This window comes from Dromiciops gliroides, chromosome 2, assembly GCF_019393635.1.
Source record: "Dromiciops gliroides isolate mDroGli1 chromosome 2, mDroGli1.pri, whole genome shotgun sequence".
NCBI classification, from domain to species: domain Eukaryota; kingdom Metazoa; phylum Chordata; class Mammalia; order Microbiotheria; family Microbiotheriidae; genus Dromiciops; species Dromiciops gliroides.
Genome location: NC_057862.1, coordinates 239253735 through 239277191, shown reverse-complemented (window position 1 = coordinate 239277191; position 23457 = coordinate 239253735). Strand labels below are relative to the sequence as shown.

The 23457-nt window shown below is 39.6% G+C and overlaps 1 protein-coding gene across 3 annotated transcripts in view; it reads right to left on the bottom strand.

Moving 5' to 3' along the window:
* Positions 1 to 23457, bottom strand: part of DPF3 (double PHD fingers 3) — a 413835-nt gene that overhangs the window by 329957 nt on the left and 60421 nt on the right. For 2 of the 3 annotated variants that reach the window (XM_043989942.1, XM_043989943.1), the window contains exon 2: positions 18757 to 18820. The exons of the other annotated variant lie outside the window; for it this stretch is intronic. In XM_043989942.1, the coding sequence (XP_043845877.1) occupies positions 18757 to 18794 (38 nt within the window). In that variant the 5' untranslated portion in view covers positions 18795 to 18820. The remainder of the gene's footprint in view (positions 1 to 18756; positions 18821 to 23457) is intronic. 3 annotated transcript variants of the gene reach the window in all.

Below are 23457 nucleotides of genomic sequence, written 5' to 3'. Positions count from 1 at the left end.
CTGGGGGGGATGAAAATTAAAAAGGACCTAGTAGTACATAGCCCAGTGCCTTACCCCGAAGGAGGCTACACTATAGTGGGAGTGAAAAGACAAGCACATACATACATACATACATGGCGAGTCTAAATAGGCCAAGTACATAATGGAAATGTAAAGAGCTAAAGGATGAAATGAGAAAGATATTGACTGGGATGCTACCCTGTATAATGGGAACTCTGAAAATAGACCCTGTAGGTTCTCACATAGTCTAATCCAAAACTGAGGCCTTGAATTCCCCAGCTTTGAGATGATAGATCTTTTTTATGACCAGGCACAGCAGATTCCTCTAACAATCTTTAAACTATTGCTGGCTTAATTCTAGTTAACCTGGGGTTAGGGAGGGAACTGAGAAAGGAGGAAGAGGAGGTGGTATCCTTGAACAAAAGTAAACATAAGAAGAAAGGAACCGGAGCCAGGCCATCCAGAAGTTACAGTAATAATATCAGGGTGAAGGCTATGGAGGAGGGTGGGCACCAAGGACTCTCTGGGCTGTTTGCTTTGTTGTACCAAGGTCAGAGTTCCCAGGAGTCACCCATCATCACCACCCCCACAGTTAGTGAAACTCTCAGATTCATCCCAAAGGGGGAAAAAACAGACTTTTAGTTATAAACCAGACACTGTCAAAGTCCTATCAGAAATAAAACCCAAGGTTCACTTCACAGGAGCCAATTCTATGGAACTTTCCAAGGGACTCCACAGTTTCTTCTAGTTCTGATGGGTGTTTTTTTCTGAACATGACACATCATAGTATTATAGAATTTTAGAGTTAGATCATCTAGTCCAAAACCCTGAGGAAACTGAGATCCAAAGGGGAGCGGGGGGGGGGGGGGGGCGGGGAGAACAACTTGCCTAAGGTCCCCCAGGAAGTTCCATAGGATTTCTCTTTTTTTTTTTTTTTAGTGAGGCAGTTGGGGTTAAGTGACTTGCCCAGGGTCACACAGCTAGTAAGTGTTAAGTTTCTGAGGCCGGATTTGAACTCAGGTACTCCTGACTCCAGGGCTGGTGCTCCATCCACTGTGCCACCTAGCTGCCCCGTTCCATAGGATTTCGACATTAGAAAATCATCCAATCCAATTGATACCTAAAATTTCCTCTTTCTTGCATTCCCCCATAAATTGTCACAGGATTAAAAGGTGGAAGGTCATAATATCCAACCTCCTCTGTTCATAGATGAGGAAATTGAGCCCAGAGGTAAAATAAGCAGTCCAAGGTCACAACAGAACAGTAGGACAGAGCAGAATCTAGATTCAAACCCAAGTATTGGGTTACAAAAGCTTTTATTGACTTCAAAAACTTTCATTCAGATTTGAAATTATAACAGACATAACTCCAATTTTAAAATTTCTTTGAAGGTAAAATTAACCCCAATTTTATGCTTTCTTTAAAGATGGTTATAAACATATTTTCAGTCTGGCATAGAGAGATTAATTAAAAGAAAAGTAGTCACAGCATTCTTCCTGTTTATTTTCTCCAAAGTGATTTTATCATCGTAAAAATGAACAACTCTAAATGACTTAAGAACTCTGATCAATGCAATGACCATTCAGGAATCCAGAGTACCAATAAGGAAACATGCTAAGTACCTCCTGACAGAGAGATGATGGACTCAGGTTGCAGATTGAGACATACATTTTTTGGACACGGACCATGTGGGAATCTATTTTGCTTGTCTATGCATATTTCTTACAAGAGTTTTGTTTTTCTTTTTTTTTTTCCATTTCAATGGGGGAAAGGGAAGTGTGGGAGGGAGAGAAAGCAAATGCTTGTTAATTACAAAAAATAAAATTTCACTTAAAAAAAAACAAAGTTTAAAAAAAAAACAAAGTTTTGTTGTTCTTCAATATCTCTTTGCCATAATACCTCTTCACCATGTGTAAATGTTTACAAAGAAAAGAAAAGCACTTAAGATATCATGAGAAAGCACGGATCCTGTCGCTTTTTCCCAAGCCAGCTGCTGAAGTTCAGGTCTCTGATGGCTAGAGCTCCTTCAGATGGTGCTTCCTGACTCTTTACAATTTAGCAAGCCTGGGGCAGCTAGGTGGCGCAGTGGATAGAGCACTGGCCTTGGAGTCGGGAGTACCTGAGTTCAAATCCAGCCTCAGACACTTAACACTTACTAGCTGTGTGACCCTGGGCAAGTCACTTAACCCCAATTGCCTCACTAAAAAAAAAAAAAAAAAAAAAAAGCTAGTCCAACAATTTAGCAAGCCTGACCAAAGCATAAAGGAAACTATAAAGATCATCTGGAACCTAGCCAGGAATGGACCTCAAACTTCAGTTCAGTTTCTCAAGCTTAGAAATTCTAATACAATCAAAAGGCTTAGGCGCTCCTGACTACAGGTTATATGCATGGGGCATCTTTTTTTAAATATGTTTTAATTAATTTCATTAAATATTTCCAAATTACATTTTTTAAAATTTTTAACATTCATTATTTAAAATTCTGAGTTCCAACTTCTCTCCCCCTCCCTCACCTCCCCCACCCCTTGAGAATATTATATCAATTCATGTAAAGTCATGCAAAACAAATTTCCATATTAGCCATATTACAAAAGAAAAGATACACAAAAACAAAAATAATTTTTAAAATTTAAGAGAAAGTGAAAAAAGTATGCTTCAATCTCCCCTCAGAGTTGATCAGTTCTCTCTCTGGAAGTAGATAGCATTTTTCACTGTGGGTCCTTTGGATTGTTTTGGATTATTGTCTTGATCAGAGTCTTTCATGGTTGATCATCATTACAATATTGCTATTATTTTGTACAACAATTTTCTGGAGCTGCTCACTTAACTTTGCATCAGTTCATAGAAGTTTTCCCAAGTTTTTTCTGCAACCATCCTGCTCATCATTCTGTATAACACAATAGTATTCCATCACAATCATATACCAAAACTTGTTCAGTCATTCCCTAATTGATGGGCATCCCTTCAATTTCCAATTCTTTGCCACCACAAAAAGAGCAAGCAGGGGCCTTTTTAAGGAAGCAGGGAAGAGGGCATTAATGTGATTGTGCTCTAGAATCTAACCCCAACCCCATCCTTTGTATCTAAGCAAGATAATTAGGGGAAGCCTTGAAGGACAACAGAAGTTATAAAATGACAGAAATTTTATCTTTTTTTATCCATTCCTTATCTTTCACTCTACACCCTGCCCCTCCTCTCCTACCTTCCCTATTACTTTAGAAGGCAACACCATCCTCCCAGTCCCCCAGGCTCACAACCTAGGAGTCATCCTGGATTCCTCACTGTCTCTCACCCCTTATATCCAATCTGTTGCCAAAACCTTTGGATTTCACCTTCACAACACGTCTTGAATATGCCCCCCCATCTCTCCTCTGACACTGTCACTATTTTGGTATAGACCCTTCTCACTTCATACCTGGATTATTGAAATAGCCTGCTGGTGGGTCTACCTGCCTCGAGTCTTTCCCCACTCTAATCCACCCTTTATTCAACTATTAAAATGATTTTCCTAAAACACAGGTTAAATCATGTCAGACCTCTACTCAATAAACTCCAGTGGCTCCCTATTGCTTCTAGACACAAATACAACATGTTCTGTTTGACATTCAAAGCCCTTCATAACCTACCCTCCTACTTTTCCAGTCTTCTTACATCTTATTCCCTGACACATACTCTTCAATCCAGTGACACTGGCCTCCTGGCTATTCCACAAACACGACATTCCTTCTCTCATCCCCCAGTATTTTCTCTGGCTGTCCCTCATGCCTGGAATGCTGTCCCTCCTTTACCTACTGATCCTCCTGTCTTCCTTTAGGTCCCAAATAAAATTCCATTTTTCTACTGGAAGCTTTCCTCAACCCCTTTTAATTCTAGTACGTCCATTTTGTTAATTACTTCCTATTTATTTTGTATATTGTATACTGTATATTTATTCTATATCTTGCTCTCTATATATATTTGTTTGCATGGAGTCTCTCTATTAGATTGTAAACTCCTTGAGAACAGGGACTTTCTTTTGCCTCTTTTTGTATCCCCAGGGATTAATTAGCACAGTTCCTGGCACATAGAAGGCACTTAATAAAAACATTTATTGATTGATTGAAGTTGTCTGAAGTTAATGAAGGGTAGTCTGTATGTATTTGACCCTCAGGTTTGTTTTTTGTTAGGGGTTTTTGTTTGTTTGTTTGTTTTGCGGGGCAATGAGGGTTAAGTGACTTGCCCAGGGTCACACAGCTAGTAAGTGTCAAGTGTCTGAGGTCAGATTTGAACTCAGGTCCTCCTGAATCCAAGGCCAGTGCTTTATCCACTGCGCCACATAGCTGCCCCCTTTTTGTTTGTTTTTAAAGCACTAACTACTTTCTTTTTCCCTTTTCTCCCATAATTATTTCCCTAAGTAACTGCTATGGCAAAGCAAGTGAGCGGAACCGCACAATCCCTCAGATGCTCTGCACTTTAGGGATACTCTAGCTATGGTCTAAATGAATGGGGTGAGCCATGACACACCAATGAAATTAACTATGGAATAAATTGGTCTCTTTGACTTCCTGGGTGCCTCCTGTTAGGTTCTCCTTTCTCTCACTTCTTTGTGATACATTATGACCTCCAGACAGAGGACAACAAAGGAGTTGTTCTAGAGAAGGTCATTCAGTGATAGATGAGCTCACAGAAGGGCCATGTAGTGAAAAAGCCAGTGAATCACCAATCTAGTACCATGTAATGGATGTGCTTCCATGATCACAAAGTGGTCATGAGCCTGTTTCAGCTCCATATCACTCACTGGGAATATGGGATCCATAACCTACCAGATTCTCTCACCCTGAAGAGCTAAGTAAAGAGCTGAAAAGAGACATAGTTACACAGGAATTTTCATTAAATAAGGACAATCTGTATCCACAGGTTATTCCTTCAAAACTTTGGAACAGAACTCTGAAATACTGATGGTAGTTGTTGTGGTTGTTGTTTAAAAATTGGATCTCTTTCAGAAAGGCCTGGAAAGACTTGCATGAACTGATGTATAGTGAAGTGAGCAGAACCAAGAGAACATTATGCACAGTGACAGCAATATTGTTCAATGAAGAACTATGAATGACTTAACTATTCTCAGCAATACAATGATCCAAGACAATCCCAAAGGACTAATGATGAAGTATACTATCCACCTCCAAAAAAAGACCTCATATTGTTTGAACACAGTCTGAAGCATGCTATTTTTCACTTTCTTTCATTATTTTTCTTTTATTCAAGGTTTCTTATACAAAATTACTAATATGGCAATGTTTTACATAATTACACATGTATAACCTATATCTGTTTACCGCCTCAGGGAGGGAGCGAAGGAGGGATAAAATTTGGAACTCAAAACTATATAAAGGAGTATTTACTGAGAAAAAAATAGAAAACATCAAAAAAATTGGATCTCCCCACCTTACCAAGGCTGGTAAGTGCAGAGACTACGCATCACCTCATCCCACTTCTGATTAGCTCTGGATTTTTGGTCTCCATCCCCATCACCACCCTATCTGCTTAGCCCACTGAAGCACAGAACTCCCAACCTCAAGAGACCTGCCAGCCCTCCCATCCTGGGCAGCAGGAATTATAGACCTGTGCAAGCACCTAAATCCTATCCAATCCAAATCCACTAAACATTTTCTCCATTAATAACATTGAATTCTCTATTCTTACTTCTATTAGGTTGACCAAACCAATATGTAGAGGACATGTATGTCTGTAGCCTAGTAGAGGCATCAGAGAGGAGATAGATCAGACTTTCATCACCTCTTGCCAGGCCTCCCACAGCCAACTCCTAATTGGTCTCCCTGACTCAAGTTTTCCAAACCCCAATCCATGTTCCATACAGCTGCCAAAGAAATCTTCATACAGCTCAGGTCTGAAAATGTCTGAGCTTGCTCAAGGACCTCCATAAGGCTCTCTATTGCCATTAGGTAAAAATATAAACTCCTCTGTTTGGCATTTAAAGACCTTCACAACATGGTTCCAACCCAACAGTTTAGGTTCATTACACATACATGCTACATTCCATACAAATGTTCTGTTCTTCATAACTGGCATTCCCCAATCTGTGCCTCTGCCTAGGCTGTTTCCACCTCTCACTCCACACCTAGAACTCCTTCCTCATCACTACCTCTTAGAATCCCCAACTTCAAAGTTCAGTTCTAGAGCCACCTCCTACACAGAACTTTTTTATTTCTTCTTCCTCTTCTTCCCCAATTGTTAGTTCCCCCAAAGAAATTACTATGCATGCATTCTGTATTAATATATATGGATACATACAGTATTGTTTCTTCCAAGAGAATGGAAACTCATTGAGGGCAAATACTTTTTTCCTTTATATTTCTTTATATTCCCAGCACCTAGTCATTTTCAGACATATCTGACTCTCCATAACTCTATTTGGGGTCTTCTTGGCAAAGATACTGGAATGGTTTGCCATTTCCTTCTCCAGCTCATTTTACAGATGAGGAAACTGGGTTAAGTGACTCACCCAGGGTTACACAGCTAGTAAGTGTCTGAGACTGAATTTGAACTCATGAAGACAAGTCTTCCTGATTCTAAGTCCAGTACTCTATCCACTGTGCCACCTTGCTGCTTACCCGGCAACTAACTGCACCTGGCAAAGAGCAGGAACTTAATAAATGTTTATTGAATAAATTAATAAAGAACTGAATTAAAATTCTACTCGGGTAAGTACTAGCTAGTCCCCTGAGTTCTTTTTTTTTTTTTAAACTTAGGCTATGTTTATTTATTTATTTATTTTTGCGAGGCAATTGGGGTTAAGTGACTTGCCTAGGGTCACACAGCTAGTAAGTGTTAAGTGTCTGAGGCCAGATTTGAACTCAGGTCCTCCTGACTCCAGGGCTGGTGCTCTATCCACTTCGCCACCTAGCTGCCCCTCCCCTGAGTTCTTAAAGTCTATATGCCTCAAGAAAATCCCTAGGATTAAATATTAAATCTTTTGTGGAGGAAGTTTCCACACTAGGAGTTCCCCATGCTAAGGAAATCACAGATCCTTCAACCCTTCTATATTTTATTATGTATAGTGTGTATACATAAACATATGTACATATGTCCACCAAACCAATATCTAAAGGACATGTATGTCTATAGTCTAGTAGAGGCAACAGAGTAGTAGAGAGATCAGACTTTTATCACCTCTTGCCAGGACTCTCACATATACGTGTATACACACACAAACATATGTACATGCATGTGTGTATATATGCACGTGTGTTAACATGTGTGTGCCATACATGCTTATACACATATCTATAGATAGATATAATGCAGCAACTAGATGGTTCAATGGATAGAGCATCAGGCATGGAGTCGGGAAGATCCGAGTTGAAATCCAGCCTCAGACATCTATTACCTTTGTGACCTTGGGCAAGTCATTTAACCCCTATTTGGATCAACTCCTCATCTGTAAAATGGAGACACATTGGAGAAGGAAATGACAAACCACTCCAATATCTTTGCAAGAAAACCCCACAGACGGGGTGGCTAGGTGGCACAGTAGATAAAGCACTGGCCTTGGATTCAGGAGGACCTGAGTTCAAATCCGGCCTCAGACACTTGACACTTACTAGCTGTGTGACCTTAGGCAAGTCACTTAACCCTCATTGCCCTACAAAAACAAAAACAAAAACAAACAAAAAAAAGAAAACCCCACAGACAATGTCCATAAAGTTACATAGAGTCAGGAACACAACTGGACAACTGCATATGCTAGACACTGTGCTAAGTGGTAGGGATACAAAAAGAGGAAAAAGACAGGCCCTGCCCTTGAGGAGCTCACTCTCTAATGCAGGAGAGAACATGCAAACAAATGCATGCAAAGGAAGTTATATACAGGATTTAAAAGGAAAATAATTTTTTTAAAGTGAAAGTACTATAATTGGGGTCTAACTACTGCTACTATGCTCTCCTATAGCACTCAGTAAACTAAAAGTTCCTCTTCTTGCCCCTTGCTTTGCTAAAGTTTCCTATTTCTTTAAGGGTACAAGGCAATTAGCAGATATTATAATGGTTTAGCTTATGAGGAAATAGTCTAGTTAAGTGTAGAAGCATTTGCTAAATGGTTTACTTTGCAGAAAAAACTGAGAAAGAGGGATTAAAAGTGGACTCCAGACTTTTTTACCAAAAGCAACACATCAGTTAAGTATAACACACTAGGGCAGCTAGGTGGCACAGTGGATAAAGCACTGGCCCTGCATTCAAGAGGACCTGAGTTCAAATCTGGCCTCAGACACTTGACACTAGCTGTGTGACCCTGGGCAAGTCACTTAACCCTCATTGCCCAGCAAAAAAAAAATTTAATTTAATTTTAAAATAACACACTAGAACAGACTCTGGTAGACCCTGACTGAAAGGAGCCAAGGTTAGGTGGCACAATAGAATGCTGGCCCTGAGTTCAAATCCAACCTCACTTACTAGCTATGAGATCCTGAGCAAGTTACTTACTTAACCTCTGTCTGCCTCCATTTCCTTGGCTGGTTCCTTAGTTATATCCAAATGTGGTGGTTTCTATGAGAGACAGCAGGGTATGGTGGGAACGATATCAAATCAGATTCTGGCTCTACTATTTATTATTACGTGACCTTGGGCAAGTTATTTAACCTTTCTTGGTTTGCCTCATTTTTAAAATGAAGATGATCTCTAAAGTCCCTTTCAGCCATGTGATACCATATATTCCACTTTAAAGGACAAATGGCAGATAATCTGGAGCTTCTATCCTACCTATTCCTCAATGATCGGGCAGATGGATCTCCTCACATGTTCCAAATACACCATGCTTAGTCCTATTTATGTGAATTTTACTTTTCCCCCTCCACTTATCTAAATCTGGGCTATTCTTTAAAATCCAGCTAAATCTGGTCCTACCTACTCTCCACTCCATCCTCTTTCCCATAACATTTATAATCTATGCTACTAAATTAAGCATTAATTCTATACAATCCTACATGGTTCCCTAATGACTTCCTGCATTGTTCTTATTGACTCACCTATGTGGAAAAGCTTTTCCAGGACATGAGCCAAATCTGAAGCTCTTCTTGTGTCCCCCTCACAGAGATTAATTATTAGAGGGCTGAGTGCATGGTAGGATCTCAATGAATGCATGCTGATTGATAACAATCACAGGGTGAAGGTAGAGTGGGTAGAAGGAAGAAAAAGAAGCAGAGGATATTCAGCATAGTTTTTACAGCCTTGAAATTCTCTTCCCTGCCCTCAAGCCCCAAAATTTTCCCTGAAGCTCACTGACTGCTAACAAAGAAAAGGAAGACTGTAACTAGGTTCTAACAAGCTATTAGTTGACCTTCTTCACATTCCCCTAGAAAAGGTGATTGGTTAATCAAGGATTCGCCAATATTATCTTATGAACCCTGCAATGGGCTTTTTCTGTTCTTAGAAGTTCAGAGTTAAAAGAAAAGTCAAAGACTATGCACAAAGCCCAACCTATACATGGACAGGAATCTTTTCTATAATGTCCCTGAGCTCCAGGAATCAACCTATGTTTTCTTGAGTACCTCTGGTGATGAGTAACTCACTGTCTCTTGAGGCAGTCCATTCCAATTTCATACAGCTCTAACTACCAGGAAATGTTTCTTTATACTAAATCAAATTCTGCCTTAATAAAACAAAATGCTTCCTTTGTATGAGAAAATGGGATAGGCTCTACAGGGGGTCTAAAGGTGAGAATCAGTAGTTTCTACTCCCAAGGACTTAAGAATCTAGTAAGGGGAATAACAGATATTTGACCATACAACTATAATACAAATTAGGGTATGGTAAGTGCGTAGAACAAATCTCATGTCATGAGAGGCTTGGGAAAAGAAGGATCATTTCTGATCAGGAAGACTTTAAGAAGGCTTCATTGAAGAGGTACCATCTGAGTTAGACCTTGAAAGAAAAGAGAGATTTCAGCAGAAAAAGTATATAGGGAGGGGCAGCTAGATGGTACAGTGGATAATGCACCGACCCTGGATTCAGGAGAGCCTGAGTTCAAAATCTGGCCTCAGACACTTGACACTTACTAGTTGTGTGATCTTGGGCGTGTCACTTAACCTTCATTGTCCCACAAAAAAATAAATAAAATAATAAAATAAAGTGAGTGATAAAAAAAGTAGATAGGGAGACCCTTCCAGACATGGGAAACTTCCTGTCAAATGACCCAGACTCAAGTGCCCTAGTTCTATCCTTTACTGATTGTGGAACCAAAGTGATTTTCCTAAAGCTAACCAAGTTATCCCTTCCTCTTTACTCAATAAGCACCAGTGATTCCCAATAACTTGTAGGAGCAAATATAAAATCCTCTGCTTGGTATTTAAAGTTGTTTATAACATGGTCCTTTCTTGTATTGCTTACTAGTCTTATGCTTCACCCCTCAAACTGTACAGTCCAATACCACCAGCCTATTGGCTGGTCCTCTCACACTATAGTCCGTCTCCACTGCACCCTTACAAGCCTGGAATGATCTCTCTCCTCACCTCTGTCTCTCAGTCTCCCTTCAAGATTCAAGCTGAAATTTCACCTTCTGCAGGAGACCTTTCCTCCTCACTCCCACCCCAACCCCCATCTGATAGTGCCTTCACCACAGCAAATATCTTGTATGTGTCTGGTTATTTATATGTTGCTTCTCCCTCCCCTCCCCCACGCCCCCCCCACCCCATTAGAATGCACCCTCCTGGAAAGCAGGGAGTGGGTTGGGGGTGGGGCAGATGCATTCCTTTGTATCTCTAGAGCTTAGCACAGTGCCTGGCACATAGTAAACACTTAATAAATCCTTACTGATTGAGTAGAACATAGAGAAAAAATCACTTAACCTCTGAGTTTGTATCCTCTGAAAAATGTGGTTGATAATACTTACATTATCTAGTTCACAGACTTATGATGAAAAAAACAAAGTGTTTTGTAATCTTTAAAGAGCTATATAAATGTTAGCTACTCTTTTAATTGAGATAAAATATCCAAAAAGGGCTTTGTAACCATAAACCCTATTTAAATATAGGCAACGATGGCAAACAGTCTGCTTCTCTTTGCATAACACATTCATGTCGCCTTTTGCATATAAGTAAAGGTTTTTTACAACCTGCTTAGATCTACCATGCATCTCTTTGTGGTCCTTTGGTTTAGCCATGATTTGTTGGCACTTAGAGTGCAGAGTATATTTATGTGAACTTCCTAAGAACTTCCCAAGAGCAGAAAGGAAAGGTCTTTGCACTTAGGTTGAAATGAATACTACAAAGGCAGCAACCAACAATACAGTGGTTGGAAGGCCTATGAACTATATTAAGCTGACCCAAATGTCGCTAGCCTGACATTGTAGCTATCATGGCTTATAGGAACAGCACCCCCCAAAAAAACTACTAAGAACTGTTGGGGGTCTATAAGGGAGGTACTATTAGCTAAGTAGTACAGTGGATAGAGCTCCAGGCCTGGCATCAGGAATACTCATCTTCCTGAGTTCAAATCTGGCCTTAGCCACTTACTAGCTGGGTGACCCTGTTCAAGTCACTTCACCCTGTTTGCCTAAGTTCTTTATCTATAAAATGGGCTGGAGAAGATAAGGGCAAATCACTCTAGTATCTTTACCAATGGAACTCCAAATGAGGTTGGACACAACTAAAATGACACCTCAATGAAAGACTACTTTGGAAACTATATAATCACCCTGCACCTACCCATGGAGCCAGGCAATTCCCTCAGTTATGGGTCCCAGTACCAAAATAGAGGCCAATTCATGCCAAACCATCTCAGCCAAGAAATTCATGCTAGAACTATGGATTGATATAACCATTATGAAAAATAATATGGAATTATGCCCCAAAAGTCACCAGTCTGTAAATACCCTGGCTGATCAATAGCACTACTTTAATTTTAGTACAAAAGAAAAAAAAGACCCACACATGCAAAAATATTCATATCAGCATTTTTGTCATAGCAAAGAAATGGAAACTAAAAGGGTACCCATCAATTGGGGAAAGGCTAAACAAATTATGGCATATTCATATAATAGAAAATTATTGCTCCATAAGAAATGACAAAAGATATGGTCTCAGAGAAACCTTGGAAGATTTGTATGAACTGATCCAGAATGAAGTGAGTAGAAACAGAACAATTTGTACAATACTCTAAAAACAAACAACTTTGAAAAACTCAAGCACTTTTTTCAATGCTTTGACCAATCATGATTTCAGAGTACTGATGATGAAGCATGCTACCCACCTCTTGACAGAGAGGTCATGAACTCAAGATGCAGAATAAAAGATGCATTTTTTAGACCTGGCCAAAGCAGGAATTTGTTTTGCTTGACTATGCATATTGGTTACAAAGGGGGAGAATCATTGTCTACAAGATGGAGGACCTCAGAATGTCCTAGAAATCAGGGGGTTTTGTTTTGTTTGTTTTGGTTTGGTTTGGTTGGAGTTGGGGTTTATTGGTTGTTGTTGTTGTTTTTTTGAGGTAGGGGGTGAAACATAGAAGGTATAGAAAACAAATGCTTTCTAATTGCAACAAAAAAGAAGAAATAATGGAAGAAAGAGAAGATGAGGAAGAAAAAGAAGAGCAAGGGGAAGGAAGAAAAAGAAGGGGAAAGGAGGAAAAGAGTAAGGTGAGGGAGAAGCAGAAGAACAAAGCAGGTGGAGAGGAGGAGGGGGAGGAGGGGGAAGGAGAGGGAGAGGGATGAGGAAGAGGATGAGGTGGTGATGGAGAAGGAGGTGGAGAAAGAGGAGGAGGAGGAGGAGAAGATGAAGATGAAGAGAGTCCTAAATGCTTATACAGAAGCATCTAGGGAGAGAAAATAGTACTAGACAGTACTGAGAACAATACTAGGAACAGAGAAGAGTACTAAAAGAAAACACTAAGGTAGCCCCTGAAGAGATCAACTTTGGCGACTTTAGTGTGTAATGAACAGTCCATGATGTCACAAATTAAGGATACCTTAGCAATTAGTAGTTCTCAGTGGTGGCCCTACATAACAGGTACTATCAAATCCCCATTGTAGCCCACACATCTCCATCTTATTCACACAAAAAACATGGGGATTTGTCACAGGTCTTGCTAAAATGTAGTCATCCAGTATTCCACTGATCTATCTATCTAGTAACCCTGTCTAAAAAGGGAATGAGGTTAGTCTGGCATAACTTGTTCTTGATAAAGCCATGTTAGTTCTTTGTGATCTCTGTCTCCTTTTCTAGATGTCCACTAAATATCCTATATGGTCTAGAATTTTAAAAGAAGTTGAAATCAAGCTACAACAACTGATAATACATTTGCAGTCTCCATACACTTTCCTTTTATGAAAAACTAGGACATTTTTTTCCTTCTCTAATCATTCAGCACCTCTCTTGGTCTCCATAGTGGCTCAACAATCTCAGTGTGCCAGTTTTTTCAGTTCCCTGGAATGCAGTTCATCTGGATTTGGTGACTTGTTCATATCAAAGGTGTCCTTTTACTCTGTCACCCTAATTATCTTGGGCTTCAAGTCCCCATTAACCATCTTCCTTCTGGCCCTTCCAGTCCAAAGATGATTTTCATTAATACATGTTTTAAAATAAACATAGAGCAATTCTACTTTCTTGTCATTATAATTTTCCCATTATTCTTTCTTTCAATCTCTTCTTTTTCTCAATAGCTAAAAATAAAAATTATTTTTGCTGATCTTGGTGATTATCCTGAACTTTAGCCTTCCTGACACTACTCTCACAGGACCATGGGCTTTTGCATTCCTCAGTTATCTGACCTTCCATCTTCTGAGCATGCCTTTTTAAATTCTAATTTGACCAATGAGTTCCTTACATATATACAACTCTCTTTAAACAACTCCCTCTTATCTTCATCAGAATCTTTTCTTTTTATCTTTAGAAATCCATTCATGAAAGCTTCCCAATTTTCTTAGGCTGAATTTTAGGCCATGGATTCCTACTTATCCTTTAACAACAACAACAAAATCTCTATATTTTTTTATATCAACTTTATCTCTGAATGTATCTCTTTATCCAGAAAGCTATCCCTTGGGGGGGGGAGAGAGGGAGAGAGAGAGGGAGAGAGAGAGAGAGAGAGAGAGAGAGAGAGAGAGCAGTTTAAAAAAACTAATTAATACATCAGCTGAGACTAAAGGTATACATGATTTCCACAATCTAGTCTCCCACCTCTCCAGTGAAGGGAGGAAGGTACACTACCTCATCTCTTCTCTGAGGATAAACTTAGGTTATTATAATTATACAGCATTCAATAAGGGTGGGGTTTTCCCATTTACATTATTATAATCACTGAGTATGTTATTTTTCTGGTTTAGCTTACTTCACCCTCTATCACTTCATCTAAGTCTTCCCATGATTTTCTGAATTCTTTATAATCATCATTTCTTATTGTATTGTAATTTTCCCTTACATTCATGTACCACAATCTGTTTAACCATTTGCCAGCCAAAGGGCATCTACTTTGTTTCCAATTTTTGCTACAATTAATATTTTGCTATACATCGAACTTATTTTTCTGTCTTTGATGTCCTTAGGATATACACCCAGGAGTGAGATCTCTGGGTTAAAGGACATGGACATTTAGGTCACTTTTTTAAAGCATAATTCCAAATTGCTTTCCAGGGTGGATTGACCAGTTTACAGTGTATTAGTATGCCTATCATTCTACAATCCATCCATTAACTAATTCCATTTTTCATCAGCTTTGCCAATATGCTAGATTCACTTCTTGGAATCACTTTCAGACAAAGCCTCACACTTGTTTTGATTTGTATTTCCTTTATTGTTTGTATTTTAGGTCATTTTCATATGGAATAATAGTTCGTAATTTCTTTCAGAACTATTTCTTTATATTGGTTATTTATCCATTAGTCTTATATGATGCTCCCTCTCCTTTCTCTGAGATCCTTGACATATGATCCCCAAAACATCTAGTGTACATATCAGAGTATTCCTTCTTTTCACCTATTCCTGCCCCCCACACACAGTTCCTGATATTTCTATCTGAACAACCAAAGTTGTACTTGACATTCTGAATTAGTTATGGTAGTACCCAGATCAATGAGATCACAATCCATCAAAGTATGATGATCATGAGAAGAAAGGGCTTAAGGACAGAAGAGGAAAAAAATCTCATTCCTTTGGAGGCTACTTTAACTGCTTGAAGGCTAAAACAAAATGGTAGCAGGTCACAGGTTTCCTGTGACCTGCCTTGTAGACCAGTTCCATCACATTCCCCCAGCCAAACAACACAGGATGTAATCAACCTGTGCTTATCTCTACGTTTACTGAAAGAGAGAGAAATGCTATCTGGGTCCTGGTGGTACACTGCACCCTCCCTCAGATGCTGTCCTCAGGGTCCCCGTCCTTTATAATGCAGTCATTCATTAAAAGGACTTCAGTAACTAAAAACTCTTGGATTGAGTTCAAGATGAGCTTTCCTTACAATAGCTTCTGCTACAAAGTGTCATAGCAATGTTTCAGTGGGTAAACTTCATCTTACTGCTACCTTCGTTTCCTTTCTATACAAACAGGTTCCTTGGGAGTTCATTCCTGATCCTTTCCTTCCAATTAGTTTTGGACAGAAGTACCTTTGAAAATTTGTGCCACTCATAATTTGTACCAAATCCCAAATTGTCTTGGCACAACAAACTCCAAGTATTATGTCACTGGACATAATGTCAGAGCTCCTGTGGAGTTATATGAAGGATAAGAAGCACAGACAGTATGGCTAGTGCAGGGAAAACTGAAGTGATACTCCAAAGTCCCACCCTAAAAAAACCTCCTATTTTCATTCAACCCACCTACAATGTTTCTCCTTCCCTCCCTCCAAAATTTAAAGCCACCCTAGGTAATAGAGCTAGAAGAACATTTCTAAAGGAGAGCATCAAGTTCATGTTCCTTTTAGTACAAGGAGACAGACAAGGACAGAAAAGCAACACCTTTCTCCCTCTCCATCTAACACATACTCCACCCCGCCCTGCCTGCCCCAAGACAGAAAAGGAAACAATGAATCGAGGCCTTCCCTTGGGGTTCGGACCACCACTTGGTGTCAGTGTGATTGTCCTGCTGTTGCCATGCCTACAGTGATGTCAGTACTTTAATCTTTCGATCTGGGTGGATTCCTACCTCCCACCCCTTTCTCAAAAGGGCACCCTCCTTTCTATCTCTTCGGTCCCAATGGGAGCCTCAGGCTGTCTCTTCTGTAGGCAGCAGAACTTCCCATAATCCTTAGCAACATGGATATACAGTCCCAGTGGGAGCAAGGAAAGGCTAAGCAACATTGAAACCAGAGGAAAGCTTTGGTTTCAAGCCTATTGATTATCTGCTCCTAAATTTAAAGAGAATTGAGTTTAAAAGCCCATGTTGATGCTTCACAGAAATATAAATAGGATGTCAATAGTGTGGGGGTAGGAATTTGCTGGTTTATGTTTAACAATCAGCTCTCTTGGGTGTAACAACCCAAACCACACTCGTAAGATTAATTTGCAGTATTTGTGTGTCCTCCATCACCTTATTTAGACAATGAAATGATAAAGTCAAGTCCTGATTTGTAGCATTTGCTGATTTCTGAGGTGTAAATGATCACAATAAAAATTTAACAATCAGTTGTCTCTCTCAAACTAGTACAAGTTGGTATAAGCTGTTTCTAGCACAAACCCTGGGGAGAGATGAGGGAAGAAAACATGCTATAAGTGTCACTGGAACTTTTTAGAAATTGCCTTCAAAATCCCTCTTATAGCAAAATATAGGAAAGGGGGGACAGAGATCAGGGGAAGAGTCTAAAAAAGTCCTAATAATGATGTTTTTTACCTACTAAACACAGAAGACTAGGAAGGAAAAAATACAAATGAATAATCCTAAGTAATAGTTAATTACTGTATACAAGAACAAGAGCCATTCCCAACTTGATAAATGGACAAATTATATGAACAGACATTTCTCAAAGAAGAAAGGCAAGCTATCAACAAACATTGGCAAATATGCTTCAAATGACTAATAATAACAGAAACATAAATCAAAACAACTCTGAGATTCTAAGACAGTCACTAGACTATTGAAGATGACAAAAAAAGGGAAGATGGCAATTGTTGTAGGAGATGGTGAGGTCAGGCATGGTAATATCCATAGATGAAGTTGTAAAATACAATACTTGGAACTCTACACCTAAAAATCCCTGATCCATTCATACTCTCTGTCTCAGACATGCTATTACTAGGTATACACCTGTTAAGGGCTAAAATTCTAGCTAAACTGTCTAAAATATCTAATGAGTGGTCGCCAATAAATTATAAGCTTTAGCAAGAATTAGACTTTTAAGCATTTATTAAGGAGAATAAGAATTTGGTAAAGAGAGAAAGGCCTAAATTCCTATCTATTAAAGGGAGAGCACATTTCTAGCTCCACTCTCCACCAGAGTCCAGAGGAAAGAGCCCGAGACAGAGCGCTAGTCTCTTCCTTCTTCCTCCCACTACCCAACGTCACTTCCTGATGCCAAAGAAAAGACTCCTGGTCTTGCCCTCAAAGACCTTCGCTTCATGGGCGGAACTCTTCTACAGTAAGTCTCCAGCAGGTGGCTTCATTCCAATCGTTACACACCCCAAAGAGATCAAAGACAGAGGGGAAAGATCCATATGTGCAAAAATATTCTTAGCAACACTGTCATAGCAAGAAAGTTGAAAGTAAGGAGGAACCCCACTGAGAAATGGCTGAACATATTATGATATATGAATATGATGGCATATTATTGAGCCATAAGAAATCACAAAAGGAATAGATTCAAAGAAATCTGGGATCTGCATGTACCAATCCAGAATGAAGGGAGCAGAAGCAGAACAATTTATACAATGACTGCTGCACTGTAAAGAAAAACATCTTTGAAAGACTTAAGAACTCTGACCAATGTAACAATCACAACCCCAAAGTACTGATGGTGAAGTAGACTACTCTCCTTCTGAAAGATGATAGAACAGTGGTGCAGAATGAGACATGTATCTTCAGATATGGTCAATGTATGAATTTGTTTTGCTTGAATATGCTAACTTGCTAAATGAGGAGGGTTTTGTGGGAGGAGGAATTAATGATAGTGGTGGTAAAAAAAAATCAACAAAGCATTTTTTAATGCACGAAAGAGTATAGGAAGCTAAAAGAGCAACACAGATTAATAGGACAGCTTTGGAACTAACATACAAAATTTAGTACATCCTAGAAATCAAGATAAAAGAAGCTTTATATGATGAGATTTATATTTTCATACACAATCCTCTTTTTCCATTTTTCTTTGTATATGGAAACATTCATGTTTATTGGTGTTTATCAAGCTCAGAATAACAAAATAATTGTTTTGGTTTTTTAAAAAGATGGATGAGAAAAATACCAGTAGCCCAGAAAATATGAAATAATTACTTGTAACCTAAGGCAAGTCAAGGGCACAGAATCACGCTGCTCTTCCAAATCCCCACCTGTTGTCATATCTATAAGGTATCATTTCCTTAGGCTTAGAGTCTTCTAATCAGAAATTAAGGGAAAGAAGGCAAACTCAAAAGCAGTAGGACCATCCCTCCCCCCAAAAAAAAAAATATCTATGGGTATTTCCACAAGGCAGTAAAGGCATCAGGCAGTGCTCCCAGTTCCAGCTGCTTCCTCACCACCTTGGGAATTACTGCCATCTGCCACAGGCAAAGTAAACCAGGAGGGGAAGCACATCCTGAAACCAGCTAACCTTCTGCAGAAAACTTAACCTTTATAGCACAAGACTCACTCCTGGGAGCCATCAATGCCATTGTCAATACACAGCATCTCTTCAAAAAGAGTGGTCCAGTCCCCTGGAAAAAAAAATTCTGTTTTACTGAAGATAAAAATGGCCATCGCTGTTTACCTTAACAATACCAGGATTAGTAGAAAAGGCCAGATGCTAAAAAACAGTGAATAACCTGAACAGAAATTATCTCGTTAATTTATCTTGTAGATAAAGCATTCCTTTGCAGTAAGCAGACTGTGAGGACTGCAGTACCCAAGTGGCATGCACTATGTAACATGGTGGATTAAGAAACATAGCAAAGAAGAAGAGCAGGGCTTCCAATTCGAATCATAAAATTTTAGCTCCCCACCCAAAAAAGAGTCCACGGGGATGTTATTTTATGCCATTAAGAGTTTCTCTTCAATTTATATGAACTGATGCAGAGTGAAGTCAGCAGAACTAGGAAAACAATATAAACAATGACAACAGTATAAATGAGAACCAAAAACAAAACAAAACAAAACAAAAAAGAATGCTATGTAATTACACTGACCGCAACGTCTGGCCCTAGAGAACAGTTCAAAAAATGTACCCCACCCTCCCTTCTTCGCAGAGGTGGGAGACTATTAATCTACCAACAAGCATTTATTAAGTGGCTACTATGTGTCAGGGCTCTGAGCTATGTTCTAAGGATATAAAATCAGAAGTGCAACCATTCCTGCCCTCAAGTAGTTTAAGTTCTATGAGGAGGGACAACCTGTCTGTGTGTGTATGCATACATACACATATACATACACATAAAATGAGTCTAAGGTAAATATGGCAAAGATAATCAGTATAAGGTAATTATGGCTAAATATAGGCACCAGCAGCTGGGGGATGGGAGGAGAGATCAGGAAAGGTGTCAGGCAGCAGGGGGTGCTTGACTGGGGGTAGAATATTACATGTCTGGTCAGACCCAGTTGTTGTGCTGGTCAGCTTTGCTGAACTGACTTTTTTTCCCCCTCTTTTTAAAAAGATTATTTGTTACAAGAGATGGTCCACTAGATAAAGGAGGAAAAGAGGTATATTTTGAAATTAAGTTGACATAAAATCAAAAGATGGGTTAAAAAAGTTTTAGATGCTATCTTCATCATTCACTCCCATGTCTTTCTTGTCTAAACTTAAAGAACAAAGGTTGATAATGATGATGATGACGATAATAATAATAATAGCAGCAAAAGCATTTATGTAAAACTTTAAGGTTTGCAAAGTGCTTTATAAATATGATCTTGTTATATCCCCACAACAACCTAAGAGGCAGAGGCTATTATTATCCTCATATTACCAATGAGGAGAATGAGTTAAGTTAAGTAGCTTGCCCAGTTACACAGCTAGCAAGTATCTGAGGCAGGATTTTTACTCAGTTGTTTCTGACCCCAGGCCCCGCATTCTATCCACTACACCACCCATCTCTCCTGTAGGCACCATTCTGCTCTCCACTAAGGGTCACTTCTGCTCAAGACCCAGTTCAGTTCTAAGGAAATCCTGGCTATAATGAAAGGAGTTAGACTCCCTTTTCCTATGTGGTGACAGGTGTGTGCTGAGTCATCGGTCCTCTCTTGAAAAGTCCCTCCTGCAGTTAATACCACATGCTTCCCAGGTGACTGATCCTACCTAACTCAATTCAACAAGCATGTAAGTGACTACTATGTGCAGCTCACTAGGTTGGGTGGTAAGGATACAAAGACAAAATTTGAAATAATCCCCACCCTCATGGACAATTTTACTTACAGCTTAAGTGATAACCAAGACTCACATTTAAGGTTTCCTCAAGAAGGAAAAGTCATCACAATATTCAGTGTACAATATGAATCAAGTATGGGACAGTGATTTATTCAAACACACACACACACACACACACACACACACAATGTTAAACATATACCCACAGTATATTAACAGAACAACTTAAAACGTATTCAGTAACAACTACTGTTACAATCTACTGGGAATCTGATACTTAAACTATACCAGAACACAAAGCAGTTTGCAAGACTGATGTTTAGTTATTTGACATTTCAATTGGGTTCTGCACTGTTCAAAGAGCTCCAGATCCATGTCTGCTCAGAAAATGGCTAGGCTTGGACTAGTCTTCTTGTCCATGGGCCCTCCTCTTTAAGAGTGCTGGGGTAGTTGGCTAGGATTCTTTCCCTGACATCATCATTCAGTTCCAACCCATTGAGATGCAGAACCTCTTGAATTCACATGGTCTCTTCTAAGCCTGGATATGTTCATCTCAGGCTAGATACTAAGATCCAAAAAGAACAGACAAAAAGGAAGAAGCATAATCGAAACTCAGACTTTCTAGGCAGGGTTTCCTAGGCTTACAGCCCCATGAAAGCTGGGGTTGAGAATCAAGATAAGATGCCCCTTCCCCCCTTTCACCTCCCTTTCAGGAAGAAGCTTGAAATAGTCATGATACAATTTGCAGACTGAAAGGAAGGGAGAAGATGAGAGCAGAGGGTACTCTTTTTTCAACATCCACTGAGTCACCAGTTCTATTGGCTCTATAAACCCAGAAGGGGACTCTGTCATCTCAAAGTGAAATCCCTTTATCCCTGAGTCACACACATCTGGAAGCAGACTCTGAAATTCCCAGGCAGTCAACAAGAACAAGGAATGGCAACTCTGAGTATGTTCCATGGGATGTCCCCAATATGCCAACTCAACCTCACTCTAGTCAGAATTCCAAGGCAATGGCTCAGATACTGTGCTGTTAATTCTGGGTATCAGCTTCCTTCACCCACCAAACAAACAGTTGCTGTTTTTAGTTTTTGTTTAGTAGATACTGTAACTGGGAAGAGTAGTGATGGGCTGGGAAGGAAAAGAAAGAGACACACATAAAAGTTCAAGTATTTGATGTTAAACTGGTCGCTGATACTATTCAGGGGCCAGGTGTCATACTTGGTAGAACTGTCCTAGTTTTCAGCACACCAATCTCCTTTTTACCTGTTCTAAAGGTAGGACAACTGGATGGCCTACTTTTCAATACCATCCTACTCCCTTGAGATGGGGAGATTGGAGCATTCTGTTGGGTCACCATCACAAAAGGCTTAGCCACCCTGGAAACAGAAAAGCATCGAACATATGTAGAATATGAAACAATTAGCTCATAAATAGTGAAATAATGTGTGAATTAAATAATAAGATGTAGACTAAATAACGACCTGCAGAAAGACACCTGTCTAAATGGACTGTCTTTATTTTATGAAAATGAGCCATGTTGTGTGATTCAAAACCACCACAACCTTTTGCTTTTTAAAATTTTTCTAGAGTGGTGACGGGTGTGTGCTGAGTCATCAGTATTCTCTTGAATAGTCCCTCCTGTGGTTAATACCACATGCTTCCCAGGTGACTGATCCTATCTAACTCAATTTAACAAGCATGTAAGTGACTACTATGTGCAGCTCACTAGGTTGGGTGGTAGGGATACAAAGACAAAATATGAAATAATCCCCAACCTCAAAGAAATCATCTTCTGCTAGAATAGAACACGTACATATCTAACAAAATAAATTGGGAAGGAGGCAGGGGAGGAACTCATTTGAGGGGGATAGAGTGAAAGGTCAGAAAAGATCTTGTGAAATGGAATAGCCCTTGACCTGAGCCTTAAAGGAATACCAAGAGGCAGAAGCAAGGAAAAAGAACATTCCTGGGCAAAGATACAGAAAAATGAAGCAGTCTGTCTTAAAAGCATAAATGTACAGCTAGAAAGAACCTGAGAGGTCGTCTAGCCCAGTCATGTCAAACTCAAATAGAAATGCTGCCTAGGGTAATAGATTGACTTAGAAACCCCCATTTCAACATTTTCTGTGTTCTATTGTATTTTTATTTATTTTGTTAAATAATTCCCAATTACATTTTTTTGCAGGGCAATGAGGGTTAAGTGACTTGCCCAGGGTCACATAGCTAGTAAGTGTCAAGTGTCTGAGGCCAGATTTGAACTCAGGTCCTCCTGAATCCAGGGCCGGTGCTTTATCCACTTCGCCACCTAGCTGCCCCTCCCAATTACATTTTAATCTAGCTTAGACCATGTGTTTTATACCTCAGATCTAGCCCATTCCCCCTCATTTTAAAAATGAGGAAACTGAGGCCCAGAGACTTTAAGTAGTTGGCACAATGTCACACAAGTAAAGAGTGGCAGAACCATGGTGTGCACTCATATTCTCTGACTCTGCCATTCATGTACAGAGAACCTCAAGAGGGTCAGTTAGAGGACAATGTGGAGTATATGAGAGGGATTCCTATGAAGTAAATCAGAAAGGCAGGAACCAGACTGTTAAGGGCTTTTAATAATATGGAACCCCTGATGTTTCTTGAATAGGGAAGTAACACCATAAGACTGGTGCTTTAGGTATATGAGCTTGGCAGCTGTGTGGAAAATAAGAGGGGACAGAGCAAAAGCAGGGAGGCTTAGGAAGTTAATACAACAGTCAGGGATATGTAGCCTAATATCATGATGGAGCAAGAGTTTTACTCCATAATAGGATAATGCATATTGGGGTAGTAATATTGACTTTATTAACTCTAAGCCACTGAGTTGCCTTGTCCAGGCTTCAATTGTTAAAAGGCTCCATTTGAAGGTCACTCTTCCAAAGGAAGAGAATAGCAAGACTTGGTCAGTCATTCTCAGAGCCTCAGTTTCCTCACATGGAAATTTAAAGTTAAATATACTCTGGG